This window comes from Bos grunniens, chromosome 1 (assembly GCF_055505025.1).
Source record: "Bos grunniens cultivar Pamir isolate PY7600 chromosome 1, Bosgru_T2T1.0, whole genome shotgun sequence".
NCBI classification, from domain to species: Eukaryota; Metazoa; Chordata; class Mammalia; order Artiodactyla; family Bovidae; genus Bos; species Bos grunniens.
In genome coordinates this window covers 11,583,441-11,599,819 of record NC_141165.1, presented here as the reverse complement: position 1 = coordinate 11,599,819, position 16,379 = coordinate 11,583,441, and the positions used below count along the sequence as shown (strand labels likewise).

General features: G+C 47.5%; 1 protein-coding gene across 5 annotated transcripts in view; it reads right to left on the bottom strand.

Annotated features, from left to right (window-relative positions):
- Positions 1 to 16,379, bottom strand: part of MCM3AP (minichromosome maintenance complex component 3 associated protein) — a 42,275-nt gene that overhangs the window by 6,694 nt on the left and 19,202 nt on the right. For all 5 annotated transcript variants that reach the window (XM_086316395.1, XM_086316697.1, XM_086316563.1 and 2 more), the window contains exons 15-24: positions 15,153 to 15,284; positions 14,738 to 14,851; positions 13,509 to 13,661; positions 11,869 to 12,066; positions 9,989 to 10,057; positions 9,772 to 9,906; positions 6,526 to 6,679; positions 2,151 to 2,409; positions 1,838 to 1,935; positions 689 to 1,079 (exon numbers count right to left, since the gene is read on the bottom strand). In XM_086316395.1, the coding sequence (XP_086172521.1) occupies positions 689 to 1,079; positions 1,838 to 1,935; positions 2,151 to 2,409; positions 6,526 to 6,679; positions 9,772 to 9,906; positions 9,989 to 10,057; positions 11,869 to 12,066; positions 13,509 to 13,661; positions 14,738 to 14,851; positions 15,153 to 15,284 (1,703 nt within the window). The remainder of the gene's footprint in view (positions 1 to 688; positions 1,080 to 1,837; positions 1,936 to 2,150; positions 2,410 to 6,525; positions 6,680 to 9,771; positions 9,907 to 9,988; positions 10,058 to 11,868; positions 12,067 to 13,508; positions 13,662 to 14,737; positions 14,852 to 15,152; positions 15,285 to 16,379) is intronic.

Here is a 16,379-nt window from a genome sequence, read left to right as displayed (position 1 = left end):
TGGGTTCCTTCAGCAGCAAACATCTGTTAAACCTACTGGAGATCACACCTCAAATTTAGAAAGATGCCTGAGGCCTCTGCTTCACATGGTCCAGAGAATGGCCCTACCAAGACCACATGAGCAAAAACAGCCTCCTTCCCTCCTAACAGCATCAGCAAGGGAAGGGACAGCTCCTTGAAGCACAGCAGCCCATAGCATCTGTGTCAGGACAGCCCAGGAGCCTCACTCGGGCACAGCCAGAGCCACAGAATGAGCTTCTCTAATGGAGAAGGAACCCTGGTGTCACAACAGCACTGAGCACCACGGCCCAGGCAGAGCCAACAGCATGGAGACAGGACTGCAGTGTCTCCACGCCTTCAGCTCCCAAAGGCCATGGTGCAGGTAAGATGGGACCTGCTACCAACCGAGAAACCCTAGGCCTGGATTCAGCACTCCTCCTGACACCCCCTCCTGGGGCTGAGCAGACACCCACAGACCACTCAGCTGGCGGTGGAAGGCCAACAGCTCCCGCTCCAGAAGACCCCAAATCGTCCTGACATCTGAACCCAAAGGCAAGTGCGGGTGGAAGCCATGGAGGGCCAGGGGCACAGTGGTGCCCGACATCTGCTAGTGTCCCTACAGCAAAAAGGATCAGGGGAATGCAGCCCCCACACTCCTTCCAGCCAGTCCCCTCGACACAAGCACGTACCCCCTGGAGGCGGAAGATCCATCTGTGGGAGCTGGAAGCCAAGGATGGCTTGCCTCAGCCAGGCCAGGTGCTCCGGGGCGTTCCAGTGAAGATGAGGAAGCAGCCGGCTGCCCCCTGCCTCAGCAAACTCGGCGACAGGCCAGGACAGGTCGCAGAGCTGCTCGGAGGACACTACAGAGGCCAGGAAGCTCAGCACGCTGTTGAACAGCTCAATGATGGCACTTGGCTCCTGTGAGGCCAGGCCGCCCAGCCTCCGCTCTCTTCTGTCATGGAAAAACCGGCTGCTAAACTCCCGGCTAACCCCATCTTCCACGTACTGAATGAGGGTCTGGCAGCAAAGTTCAAGGGCACAGGGGCAGTGGGAGACCAGCCACTGCACAGCCTGCGAAACCTGAGAAGCAAAGACAGTGGGGAGAGTTCTAGGTCAACAATCTACGCTGTTTTTCAAGAGGAGGTTCCTGAAGGCGCCCCTCCCATAGCTGCTACAGCAGGTGCCACCGGAACAGCAGCTTCTCACCATGCCAGAGGGGAGCAGAAGCTTCCACTGTAGCTGAGTCTGCTCTCCCTGGAGACCAACACAGCAGGGACCCCGAGACGGGCTCCCATTCCCATCACCCCTGCCACCCAGAAGGGCTAGAAGCCCAGGGGAAGCACCATGCACATCCTCTCCACCTCACACTGAAAAGAAAACTGTATCTTCAGTTCTTAGAAGGACTAACAGCTTCACTCCATGCCTGGGTGCTTTCACACCCGGTAGTTAGCTTTATCTTTATTCCTGTAGTTATTTTTAAGTCCCGACACTTCTTTCCCTAAATGTAATTGTCAGCACAGACTTTTTAAGGAAACTCTGATAACATTATTTCTTCATATTCCAAGGACAACCACCCTACAAAAATAATCATACATCTGACCCTCAGATATAAGACATGAAGTGTCACAGTTTAAATCTGTAACAACAAAACCTCTGAAAAAAATTTACAGAATTTAATTTGTTGCCAATAGCAGGACTACGAGCAAAATTTATCTTTTATTTTGATATCTGCTTATAATTTTAGAAAGTTTCCTGTCAAAACATAAAATTAAAATGTAAGGCATAATATACACTAAATTCAAGATACAGTGAAAGGGAAAAAAATAATGAAACCTTACCTTACTCGTGCCTTTTAAGTCATTAATGGAATCAGGGATCTCAATAACAGTATAATCTGAAATGAGCTTAGCTGAAACCAAATCCTGGAGCATCAGACCTTTAAGACAAACAGACACCAGTCACCCATCTCCTGGTGGAGATTTGCACATGAGCTGAGAAGTCTCACTGCCCTGACCCCTAGAGCCCTGTGCCCAGGCACTACAGTGGCTGTTGTCACGTGTGGCAGCACCACGCCGCCAGCACTTTCTCAGACCCCAGGCTCTACCCATATATTAAACATGCCAGCTCAGAAGTGGAAATGCCTTCACAAACCCTCTTCCACGTCCTTCTCCACGGCGTCCCCTCCCGGGCTAGGCACAAGAACCGCCAGCGGAAGCGCAGGCTGGAAGGGCTTGGCCTGCAGGAGCTGCTTGGTCTGCAGCAGGGCCGACAGCCAGTACACGTCCTCCTCCGCCGCGTCCACACTCTTCACTCTGGGAGGGAGCAGCAGCATGAGCCCACTGGCTCCCAGGAGCTCCTTCTGTGTCTCCACGGCATCGAGGGCACCATCACTAAGAGCGCCATGGGCCACCTGGAACGGCACCCAGACCATCAAGATGGACGCACTCGTGGACAGATCAACAGTGAGCATCAGCCCCAGGGAGAGCGAAGCCAATTGCTCACTGCACTCCAGGTCGGTCTCCCTCTGTGAGGCCAAGAACCAGTACAACAAACTGTGGGGAAACGATGAATCCAGCCTCTGGTGAGAACTGTTTGAGCACTTTAATCCTAACAGTTATCTCAAACAGGTGTAAAAACAAGTAAGCCTTTAATGACAGTAAAAAGGAAAGGCAAGCCAGCAGCAGAAAAGGGATTCCTACCCATTTCTAAAAAGCAGTGCAGAGACAGGTAAAGGAACCAGAGGATGCCACACTGAAGGGCTGCAGACACGTTGAGCAGGGACCAGACTGTCTGGGCCTGCAAAAGCCCTGGGAGCCCAGGCCCGTGGCACCAGAGCCAGCCAAAGCTCCAGGCCAGGAGGACAAGTCACACACGAGACAGTGGCCCACAGGTCACCCATCCCCCTGCCTCTAAGCACAAGCCATCCCCCTGGGCCCTGGGCCAGCATCCTGTCCTGAGGATCCCAACACGGGGACATCGCAGGCACAGAGGAGGGGACCAGGCGGTGGGCACCCCGCACCTTACCCCGAGAGCACCAGAAGCTGCACAAGGAGGAGACACGATGAGTCCTTCCCAGGGAAGCCAAACAACCTAAGGAATCGATCCCCAGATTCCCCCAAAAAAGGTTGGCTTGCCATTTCAGTTACCCTCCACCCCACCCCAAACACAGGCCTATGACCAGCCTTTTAGGGCCTCACTCAGGTATAGGCAGGTTCAGATAAGGTGTCTGAGGAGAGCCTTCAACATAAGAGAAAAACTAGAGTAAAAGAATAGAAACCTTAAGAAAATGGATACCACATGGAACGGAAGAAAACTTACACAAAAACCCTAATTTCCTCTGAAGATGCATCCAGAAATAGTCATAAGATGATACGAGAAAGTAAAATAAGGGTAAGAAAAAGGAAATCAATAATACAGTATGTTATTAAAAACTCAAAGATAGCTCCTAGAAAATAATATTAAAAAACAAGATGGAAAATGGGATAGAAAGGATGAAGAGGCTCAGAAGATCAACTGATAAGGTCAAACATTGGTCTAGTCAGAGTTCAAGAGAGAAGAATAAAAGAGAAGGAAAGAGATGTCATCAAGATGCAAAAAGCAGTCTCCAGCCCACAAGGACATACCAAGGGTCCTGTCAAGGACCTTCCCAGATGATGAGGGAAGGAAGTGGGCACCCAAGTCCCAGGGCAAAGATAGCAGGCTTCCCAAGTGAAACAAGGCCAGGCCAGAGAAAGGAACGGGAACGGTTTCAGACATAGCAACAGCAATGCTGGATGGTCAGTGACCGTGGAATAAAACTAGAAGGAAAGTAACTTTCATCCCATAATTCTACATACCAAGCTAAACTATGAAGCAAATGTGAGGGTAAACACATTTTCAGACAGGCTAGAGCTCCAAAATTCTCCTCCCATTGCATTCTTCCTTTGAAGAAAATGGAAAACATGCTCCATCAAACAAGAGACTAAACCAAGAAAAAATTTTGCTGCTGCTGCTGCCAATGACAGCACCTAGTGTTGGATAGGTCAGGCACTGTTCTAAGAATTCTGTCTGTATAACACACATCACCTCATGGGTCCCCATGCATGGCGCCAGCACCATCTCAAGCAAGAGTATACCAACCCACGGTCAGTACCTGGGCCGAGGACCAAGGTCAGGGTTAGAAGTGGAGGAGCGGGACTGCATTCTTGGTATGGAGGCCCCAGAGGCAGCCACACCCTGGGACACGTTTCCAGCCCAAATGGGAACAAGAGAATGGCACCCTCTTAAGTAAGATAATGTAGCAAATACTACGTGCAGAAAAAATAAATGTAGCCACAGAACACTTGCTGGTTCTGGAACACACACATGTGACCTCAATTTCTGAGATATTATAAACTGACCACATAACCACCAGGAAGATGGGGAAGGCTGAGAGCAAGTGGGGTGTTAAGAGTTCATGCCTCACCCAGGGGGTGAGTGCACAGCCCCAAGATAGCCCGCATAATCCCACCTCGTAGTGCTAACGTCCTGGCACCATCACCTACCCTGAGGATGGGCTGAGCCTAGTGACATGCTTCTAACAGTCAGACAAACATGATGGAAAGCCACCATGAAGGTTAGGTTAAAGAGATGATGCCAGCTTACTCAGCTCACGGGAGCTGGCTGATGCCCTATTGTGAGTTGCCTCATGTAGGCCCACATGGCATGGACTACGAGGAAGTGAATCCTGCCAACAACCATGAAAAGTGGGCTTTCAGAGAGACCAGAGCCCGGACTTCTACCTGCTGAGAAATCATGCCCCAGAGGACCTAAGCCACACCTGGACTTCTACCACACAGAAACTGAGTAACAAGCATTGGTTACTTACATATGCCACATTTGGTTTGTGTTTTTAGTTTGCTTGTTTTGGTTCAGCCACGTGGCATGCAAGGTCCTAGTTCCCCAACCAGGGATCAAACCCAGGCTCCCTGTGGTGGAAACAGGGACCACCAGGGAATTCCCAAAGCTGCCACATTTGGAGGTAACATGTTATACGATAATAGATAAAATGCACCTGTTTTAATAGTTAAGTCAGCAGAGAAGATCTAAAAGTGGATAACAGAGAAACAGCAGTATAAATACATGATGTGGAAACAGGACAGAAATCAAAGCTTGGAGAAAAGGGCTAGGAGATGGGGCAGCGGCTGCAATTTATCATCTTAAGTCATGCCATGCCATCTGACTCTTTAACTACATGCAAGTATTACTTTGACTTAAATCTAAAGGCAAGAAGAACGAACTAATTGTCCAGTAGGTTAAGTATGACTTTATCATCCTAGGAAAAGGGGAAGAACATGTCCCAGGATGTTTCTGTTACCTCTGAATGGTGAGAGCATAGAGGGCTCTTACCATCTTTGTATTTCCTCTATATTTCCTTATATTTTTAAAGTTTTATATATGTATTACTTTCACGTTTAAGAAAAAATATTAAACAGTATTAAAATGGAAAGAAACAAACAAAAATCCTATAGTCAAACTACAATCTGAAGCAGTTCCAAGGACAGAAGTAATGTGGACTAGAGTGTCGCATGCAGATGTCCAGGGTGTGCCATGAAGGAGACTGTCAGGAAGAGGAGAAGCCTGGAGTGAGACCTTGGGGTCAGGACACGGTGGGGAAGGCAACTTTTCCCTGCTCTGAGCATGCAGCCAGTCATGAATCCCACACTGTGGACCCCACCAGACCCAGGTCAGAGAGCTGGCCAGAGCAGCAGCTACCAACGCCAGGTCTACTGAGCACCGAGGCCCACACTTCTGCTCTGCACTGCTATTTTCTAAGTAAATAAAATATGCATCTTCTGAACACAGTAAAACCTAAAATTCATTAATGCAGGTTTGAATCTAATGAGAAAACAGGTTCTCATTAAATAAGACTCTGTGGGAACCAATTAAGCTCAGTAGTGTACGAACACCTATAATGAATAAGAAGTAGAACTTATAATCAAAAGCTGAGGATAACGTGAATGTAAAATGAAAACAACTAACCTGAAATGCCTAACACTGAACCTATATGAAAACTGCATAGGACTAAAAACCATTAGTCTTCTGGTAAGACTTGATGTATCAGGAAGCTATTTAAATACAGATGTCAGCAGTTGGCAGACCATGTGAAATGCAACGGACACTGCATTTCTGTGTAATGCTCTGTCATAACCCTCTTGGGTTAATTACTAGAGGTCCATGGAGTTCACGGCTTCTGAACTGTATGCAGAACACATAGGGAAATACAGGTACCTTTTACGATGGTTCTAGCTTTCACCAATTTCTCAAAAAGAGGTCTGTGAACCAAGAGAAGACTTACTGCATCCTGAGAATCTAGCTTGGTCTCTTACACCAAGGGGGTGTACATGAGTCATCAAGACACAAGGAAGAACAGATACAACACTTGCTTCTTGGCCTCCCGTATTGTTTCAGAGCCACTTCAGGGGAGTTATATGATTCCCGTGATATCTGGGAGGGAGTGTAAATAAGAAAGTTACAGAAGTAAATACACTAAATGATTGTCACTCACCTTGATGCACACGCTGACACAAATTGTCTGATCCCCTTTGCTGCTGAGAGTGTTAAAGAGAGTGAGCGTCTGAATCCCACCAACATCAAGGTATATGTCATCCACTGAGCCATCACCTCCCATGAACTTGACTTTTAACCAATGTGATAGAATTCTGTGAATGAAAGAAAATAACACTTGAAGGAAAGTCTAATTCTAAATGTGAACCACAAAGAGAAATATCACATAAATAGAGATCCACAAACATCAAATCCTACTATGAAATTGATCTGAACAAAGCAGGCTATAATTTTTAAATGGAGTTAGGAACTCTACTGGGTTATATATTTGGGTAGGAAGAGAGAGCACTCATTCTAATGTGATGTATGATTCTGAAGCCCTAAGAAAAGATGTTGAACAATCGAAAAGATCCTTAGAGTTTACCGTACAACCCAGCAATTCCACTCCTAGGTTTAACCCCAAGAGAACTACAAACATATGTCCAGGCAAACACCTATACATCAATGTTCACAGAAGCGTTATTCATAATAACCAAAAAGTGGAAACAACAATTAATGAACAGAAAAATAAAATGTGGTATACTCATGCTGCTGCTGCTGCTAAGTCGCTTCAGTCGTGTCTGACTCTGTGCGACCCCATAGACGATAGCCTACCAGGCTTCCCTGTCTTTGGGATTCTCCAGGCAAGAACACTGGAGTGGGTTGCCATTTCCTTCTCCAATGCGTGAAAGTGAAAAGTGAAAGTGAAGTCGCTCAGTCATGTCTGACTCTAGTGACCCCATGGACTGCAGCCTACCAGGCTCCTCCGTCCATGGGATTTTCCAGGCAATATACCAGCCTTCTCTGGTATATTCATGCAATCAAATATTATTGAGCCACAAAATGAAGGACTAATACATGCTACAACATAAATGAACCTAGAAAACATTATGCTAAGTGCTAAATGACAGTCATAGAAGACAACATATCTTCAGGTTCTGTTTGTATGAAATGTCCAGAACAGGTAAGTTTATAGAGACAGAAAACAGATGAGTGCTTGCTAGGGGCTGCAGGTAAGGAGTGGTGGACTGTTAATGGGCATGTGTTTCTTTTCAGGAGAAAAAATGTTCTCCAGTCCTGGGGTATATCGTAGGGTTAATGGCAAACTCCAAGAGTGTTTACGCCAAGGGGGACCTTCCCAGCCTGCTGCTGCCAGTGCCCCCATCCCTGCGGTGAGCCCCTGCCAACCCACACCTCCACAAGAGGCCCTCCAACACTAGCAGGAGGGGATAAGCACACATCTTTTTACTGCACCATCTTGAACCCGAAGTCCAAAGAAATATTTTTTAACCCTTAAATTTTTATGGAATCACAGAAGACCACTGAATAGGAGAAAGAAGGTTGGAAATGTCACACTTCCTGATTTCAAATTGCATTACAAAACTATAGTAACTAAAACTGTACGGTACTGGCATAAAAAAGAGCCACACAGACTAACAGAAGTGAGAGCCTGGAAATAAAAGCCTGCATATATGGTCTTCTAATATTTAACAACAGAGCCCAGAATATTCAATTGAGAAAGAACAGTCTCTTTAAAAATGGTGCTGGCAAAACTGGATAATAAAAAGAACAAAACTGGACCCCTATCCTGCACAAATAAAAGTTATCTTGAAATGGATTAAAGACTTAAACATAAGAACTAAAATCATAAAACTCCTAGAATAAAATGGAAGAACCTCCCAGACACTGGTACTGTCAATGATTTCTTCAGATGTGAGCCCCAAAACACAAGGAGCTAAAGTAAAAAACTGGGACAATATCAAAGTACAAAGCTTCTTTGCAGTAAAAGAAACAAAAGGAGTAGGCAACTAATGAAAGAAGGTATTTTCAAATCCTATATCCAATAATGAGTTAATATTCTAAATATATATGGAACTCCTACAACTCAACAGCAAAACACAAATGATCCAATTAGAAAATAAGTAGATTTGGATAGACATTTTCTTTAAAAAAGACATGTGTGCTGTACCGTGCTGTGCTGAGTCGCTCAGTCACATCCGACTCTTTGCAACCCCATGGACTGTAGCCCACCAGGCTCCTCTATCCATGGGATTCTCCAGGCAAGAATACTGGAGTGGGTTGCCATTTTCTCCTCCATGGTATCTTCCTGACCCGAGATCGAACCCAGATCTCCCACATTGCAGGCGGAATCTTTACCATCTGAGCCAGTAGGGAAGCCCATACAAATAGCCAAAAAGTGCATGAAAAGATGCTGAACATGGCTATCATTAGGGAAGTCAAAATTAAATCACAAAGAGAGATCACCTTACATTATTTAGAGTGGCCATTATGAAAAAGCAAGGCTATTATTAGAGAAAGAAATGGCAACCCACTCCAGTATTCTTGCCTGGAAAATTCCATGGACAGAGAAGCCTGGTGGGCTACAGTCCAGGGGTTGTAAAGAGTCAGGCACAACTGAGCAACTAACACTACTATGAAAAAGATGAAATAAATCATGTTGCTGAGGATGTGTAGAAAAGTAAGCCTCTGTGAACCATTGATGAGAATATATATAAATTGGTACAGCCACTATGTGAAATAGTATGAAGTTCCTGATAAAATTAAAAGTAGAACTATCACCTGAAAAAAAAAATGTTCTGCAATTAGATAGTTGTGGTTATACAGCTGTGAATATACTAAAACCAGTGAAATGTACACTTTAAATGGGAGAAATTTATGATATGCAAATTACATCTTAAAAAGCTGTTAAAAAAGAAAAGTAATATGTTCTGTAGTTGCTTTAGAAGTATGGTTTCTGGAAACAACTTGGTTACAGGAAATAATGCCATGTCAACTTTCTGGATTTCTTTTAAAACTGCCAAGTTTTTTTCCTAAGGAGAAAAATGGAACTACAGCAAACAAACTATATTGTCTTCCCCAAGAGTCTAAATGAAACGGGCTCTAAATACACCTCAGCACAGCTTTAAGTCACAATCAAGTCTTGAATACTTTTGGATAAAGACCATTGCCAACTGTACAAGATTAAAATGTGAATGACCTAAAGTGTCAACTTCAAATCACAAACAAAACAGCCTGCAAAGCTAAGCATCAAAATGAAAGCAGGCATCAGGGTCCCGGGCAGGAGAGGAGCGCACAGGGCTGACAACCAACCACCCTCGCACACACACCCAGCTGCCTGAGGCTCAGGGAGGAGTCACTCCTGGCCCCTCACTCAGCCCCCAGCCCCACGGAAGGAACCCTCTCTTACCTGCTGGGACTCCCTGGGGACTGTTCTTCTCCATCAGGCAACACCAGTACCAGCTTCCAAAACACACGCTCCTGCTGCCTTGGGAGGTGCTCAGCCACGAGGGACGGCAGGTCCAGGGGTGCCCATGCCGCATCACTGGAAGGGACAGAACACCACAGCCAAGTCACCTGCAAGGCCCCAGCAGGAGCAGCAGGCAGGGCGGGCAGGGGTGACCAACCTTAGCAGCTGCTGGTGGAAGTGCTGGACCTTCATCTGGTGCGCCGCCATGTCCCTGAGCCACCTTAACCTGTGAGGGAGGAACCACATGAAGGAGTCCTATGTGAGGCCTGCTCAGCACCCACGGCGGAGGCGGACAAGCATCTAGCGACGTTCTGAGTGCAAGGTGATTGGGTACTAAGTGTCTCCCAGTGGGGAATACTCAGGAGACCGAGAACTTTTTCTGATGAAGAAATAGTTTAGTAAGAGGACTTGTTCACGTCACAGCTGTCAAGCAGTTATCTACTGTGTGCCAGTCATCGCAGATCAGCAGTAAACAGACAAAAATCCTGCCCTTAGAGAACACGTGCTCTCACAGGGAGAGAGGGGCCCCTGTAGGCAGATGGCATGACAGGTGCCGTGGGCTTACTATGGACATACGGAGGGTGCTCAGAGATGACCTGGGAGCACAGACCAGAAGGAAACAAGGGGAGCCAGCATGAGGATTTCCGGAGTACAGGCCAGACCACATCAGGAGTGGCATGGCATGCACACAGAAGGAGCACAGGGAGAGCAGTGGGCTAGCCAGGGGGCAGATGTGGGCCACCGTGGAAAGACTCACAGAGGAGCCCAGGGACCTCAGTGAGGATGTGAGGCGACCTGACTGCTGTGGGGATGAGAACACCAGGCTGTAGGCGCCAAGGGCCGAAACCGGCAGACAGGTGGGATGTGAGAAAGGGCTGGTGGTGGAGGCGGTGAGGGGCGAGCTGCAGGGTGGTGGGTCTGAGTCCGGAGGTGACCCAGTGCAGGGAGATCAGACTAGTCCCTGTGAAACAGAGGAGGCACTGAGTGCAGCGGGCCAGGACAGCAGCTTCCAAACTTCAGCTGGGGACACCAGGAGGAAGCCTTCACTGGGGACGCATGAAGGGAGTTGTCAGCATGCAGGATGGAGAAAGATTACAGGGAAAGAGGCAGAGGAGGAGAAGGGGCAGGGGGCTGGGCTGGAGGCGTAAGGGTAGATGGACACAGAGAGGGCCGTCCTGACGCAGGTAAAGCAGCCTCGACTCCAGGAGGCAGCGGGGCCAAGGCTGCCATGGGTCACAGAGAACCCCGAACGCCCAGACCACACACAGCGCATCAGAGACAGGCTTGCGCTGCCACCACCCTGCTTCCAGACGCAGGCCCAGGACTGGGAACCCGAGCGGCTGCATAGTCAGCAGCGTGGACCTGGTTCTCAGAGCACCTCGTGACAGCCTGGGAAGGACAAGGCACACCCTAAGGCCCTGGCACAGGGGGCTGCTGCTGCCCCTTCACGTGGCCCTCCAAGGCCCCTCCCTGGGAGGTCCTCTCCAGAGGCAACAATGGCATGGTCTGAAGAGAGAAGTCAAGCCCTGCAGGGCCAGGATTGCACAGCTGAAGCCAGAACCGGGGCAGGGATCCACGCACCCGTGGAGTGGCCAGGAGGAGAGTCAGGGAGGGCCATGTGAGGGGACATAGAGAGGCAGCCTGTGAGAGGAAGACCAGAAAGCGGAGGAAGAGCTGCTAAAACGCTGCTTGCTGCAGCAGACCCAGGATAGCAGAGGGCACGCGGTGGGAGTGAGGGTGAGGCCAACACGGACCTTTGACTCCACTAACGAGAATGGCTGTGATGCGTCGTTGAGTCAGGGAGGTGAGGAGAAAGCACATAATTCCAGGTAATTCGACTGGCAGGACCAGCAGTGTTTTAAGGGGAAAAGGTAAGTGAAAACACAGCAGGTAGAGCAAGCTGCACTCCAAAAACACAACTCTCCATCTGTCTTCACTGCCTCTGGCCCCACCTGTCTGCCCTGTACACACACGCGTTAATCCACGCTCCTAAGGCCAGCTAGGCCAGGAGGCACTTTGGAGGCCCCGGGTGCTGACCTGGTGCAGGAGATGCCCACTCTCCCCGCGTGGCCCAGGTCCAGGAGGCCCTTCGCCAGGTTCTTCTCCGCAATGGGGCACTCCGCGCTGGGCACCAGCGCCCTCAGTCGGTCGTTCACATCCACACAGCAGGGCGCCGCAGGGAAGGCCCGCATCTGGCGCCTTAGCTTCTTGCGGGCTGCGACAGCTTCCCTCCACCTGGAGGACAAACACCACTAGGTGTTGTGAAGGTCAGCCACAGGGCAAATGCAGAACACCTCCAGCGTTAACAGGGAGACACCTTCCGCCAACATGTTCAGGTCTACTTCAGCAACAGATCTCAAACTGAGAAATTAATCCCAACTAAAGCTCAGGTGCGGGGATGCATGAGAGAATGAGTGGTGGTGGTGGGCAATGAAACTACTGAACCTAAGACTGAATGCTGGGGACTTCCCTGGTGGCTAGGAATCTGCCTTCCAATGCAGGGGACACAGGTGTGATCCCTGGTCAGGATCTAAAATTCCACATGTCAGGACGCAACTAAGCCCCTCTGCCATTAGAGAGAAGTCCACATACTACAAAGAAGATCTGACACAGCCAAATTAAAAAATAAATATAAAAAAAAAAGAGTGAATGCTAAACAATGTTTGGAGGTCAATTTGCTGATATGGATACAAACACAGATACATGTACCCTTTGACTCAGCAAACACCACTGACAGGACTCTCTCTCCAGACCCTGCAGGCACGTGTGTGAAATGTCTGTACAGGGTGGCCACTGCAGCGCTCTCTGTCATACTAGAGAGGAGAGGCCATGCTGAAGTCCAGCCAGGGGCCAGGTACTGCCAGCACACTGACGACAACGCAGAGGGGCCGCTGCACTACTGCGGTCAGGCCTCCACCTCGTGTCAGAGGGCGTCCAGGAACGTCCAGAGCGGAGCAGTGAGCATGCTCCCACCGTGCCAACCACCACACAAAGCTCAGAGGTCCTTGTGGAATGGAGACTCATTCCTCACTAAATCCCCTTTTATACAGTTGTAGCTGTCAAGCACCCTATTACTTTTTTTAAATGTTATTATTAAATGAATCACCCTTCACACATAACCCATGTACCCCCATTTTAAAGACTAATGATAAATCAAACACCCACATCCTTCCATGCAGTTAAGAATCAGCGGCCATGAGCACCCACGGGCCCTGCTCAGTCACTCACCCTCTTGCTCCCAAAGGTAACTGCTGTGTCAGCTTTATGTTTGTTCTTTCCTTTCCCTTCTTTAGGGTTGTACTACTATACATAAATCTAAAACAACCTATTGAGTTGGAATAGACAATTTAGATGTTGTACACACTTCCCTAAGAACTGTTTTTCTTTTCACTAAAAATTATGTTTTACAAATTTACCTATACAGGTGTATACGGCTATCATTTGGCTTGTTCATGGCCATCTCCCTGTGTCCAGCACACTGGGTAAACAGCAGAAGGCTACCTATATATATATTTGTTGAAATACAGAACAGTTACCTCATCCCAATCTAATTCTTTACTTAGTTTATACCCTTTAGGAAGGAACATGTTACATGTGTGTATTATCAGCTGTGAAAGTATCATCTTGGTAAAAGATACTCTGTGTGCACTGACTCTCTGTAAGGACATGGGACTCACCGTTGGAGATACTTGCAGAAGCACTGAAGTTCCTGCAGGGTCTCTTTTGCAGTCTGGAAAATTTCCTCCCCGAGAAACAAGTCCACCAGATGGGCAAAGACGTCCTCAGAGCAGCGGGCCACACGAACCCTCTGGTCTGTCTCCACTGCACTCCTAGGAAACAGGGCAATCGATCAGCATAAGAGCACTGCACCCAAGGCCCCACACAGGGCCTGCCTGGAAGTATATAAGTCCACGTCCTTAACTCTAAAATGAAATCATGTCGTCACTGTAAGAAAAGCTTGAAGATTTTATTTCATATAAGGCACAGACATCTGAAAAGATAGATGGAAAAAGAACTAAAGTGGTACAGGGTATAAGGCTGCAGATCCAACATGGACCTTATAAACAGTCAAGAAATAAGCCTTTATTTTATAGTTAGAAATTTAATTTTTAAATGGTTGTTGAAACAACTAAACTATCTTCTCATCAACGATATCTGATGAGAAGTTTATTATCAAAGTCAAAGAAGCTCAAACAGGCAAGACCCACTTCCACTAGCTATCCTCTATCGTGGGTAGAGACATCCCGGGCTGAACTCTAGTTCAAGTCTCCTGGAGCTACAGAGAGCAGCAGTCGCCTGCATGTCAGAGAGTCCTAGGTGCTGCTGTCTCCTAATAACCCTTCCTGGGAAGAAGAACAGACAAATACCCATCATTCGCGGGGTCTCTTGTTACAGGAAGCAGTGAAATAGACTCCCAATTAATAAAAATGGAAAGAAACATTCAATAACACGCTCTGCCTCCTAGCTGTGTCTCCATCTGCACCAGAGGCTGCAGGCCTGTCCCAGTGGAAATGAAACACAAGGACAGATTTCCCAGCACAATCAAACCTCTTTCCTGAAGCTTGGCATTGAAGTTCTTAAGTGAGATAACGCAAAGGAATCTTTTGACATGTGAAACAAGGGAAAGGATCTTCTACTTAAGAAAAATGAACAGTGTAGAGAAGACTATCAGCAAATTCTTTCACTAACAGACACATCACATCCCCAAGCCCAGGGCAGGGTCTACAGGAAGATGAGAGTAGTGAGGGCCTCCCTGGCAGTAACAGACACACACACTGGGAGGGCCTGTGAGTGTCTAGTCAACCAGCAGATACACTCCAGGTGCAGATGAAAGCCAGCCAGCCTGAGCTAACCCCCTCCTGCCAATCACGCGCCTTACACTGCAGGACACCAGAGTGTCACTTACTTCAATTCCTGGGAGCAGGTTTCTCTCACACATTCTGTCACCACAACTTCTGTCAGCTCTGCGGCCAGGTCCTGGCTCAGCTGAGTTAACACCGATTCTCTCTCTTGTTTCAACCTAAAGGAAAAAGTGAAAGAGCACAAGAAATAAGAGTTGCCACACTCTGTGACCTTGCAAGAGGGGATTTGAGTTATGCTGAGTCGGCAGACCTGACCCCTCTGGTCTCAGTAGAAGGTCACACAGCCACCCCTACTCCCATTCCCCTGACCATCACCCACGCCCTGGGCCACAGTGTACGAAGGTGCGGGGTGAGCTGTGAGTCCAACTAGTGCAGCGGGCAAAAGCAAGAGAATCCGAGGCTGCGGAAGGCTCTCTCCTGCAGCCACGCTGCCCCATGCACAGCAGGGATGAAACTCACCTCTCCTCTTCTGCCCGCCGCCTCTCTTCCTCCTTCCGCTCCCTTTCCTGGGTGACTTCTTCAGTTGCAATGTGCCTCAGAATGCCTGTGGTTGTCGCTGTTAACAGCTCCTCCATAGCAGCATTGGAAACACTAGACAGAGCAAAGTGGAGACTGTTCTAAATAAATAATACAAGCCACACAAACCATATTACTAGACTTCTAACACTGGCAAGGAAAAAAGTATCTACTTGGTTTCCATTAAGCTGATGCAAAAGTAACTGCAGTTTTGCATTATTGAAATTTGCAGTTCGATATTGGAATATTCTTAAATGTAGTTGTTATAAATCATTTTATTGTGCATTTCTTGCTTTATGTTTTTTGCTAATGACTTACTACTTGCTGTTTATTTTATATTTATTTTAGACTATAAAAATGATATTAAAACAAAAAGAAATTTGAGTGATAGTTTTTTTTAATTTTTAAATTTATTTTTTGGCCATGCGGTATGGCATGTAGGAGCTTAGTTCCCTGACCAGGGATCAAACCCATACCCCCTGCAGTGGAAGTACAGAGTCTTAACCACTGGACCACCGTGGAAGTCCCCTGAGCAATTTTTTTAGTCTTATTCTAAGGAAGACATAAACAAATGGAAAGACATCCATGTTCACAGACTGGAAGACTTAATATTGTTAAGACGTTGCCGCTGCTGCTAAGGCACTTCAGTCGTGTCCGACTCTGTGCAACCCCATAGACGGCAGCCCACCAGGCTCCCCAGTCCCTGGGATTTTCCAGGCAAGAGCACTGGAGTGGGTTGTCATTTCCTTCTCCGATGCATGAAAGTGAAAAGTCAAAGTGAAGTCGCTCAGTCGTGTCCGACTCTTAGTGACCCCATGGACTGCAGCCTACCAGGCTCCTCCACCCATGGGATTTTCCAGGCAAGAGTACTGGAGTGGGGTGCCATCGCCTTCTCCATGTTAAGATGTTAATACCACCCAAAGCAATCTATAGATTCACTGCAATCACCAACAAAATCCCAATATAACTTTTTGCAGAAATAGAAAAACCCATCCTAAAATTCTTATGAAATTTAAAGGGTCTGCAAATAGGGAAACAGTCTTGAAAAAGAGAAACAAAGCTGAAGGACTCACACTTTGTGATTTCAAAACTTATAACAACTTACAACAAAGTTATAGTAATCAAATAAAAGCAGTATGGTATCATAAAAGCAGACATTCAGACCAATGG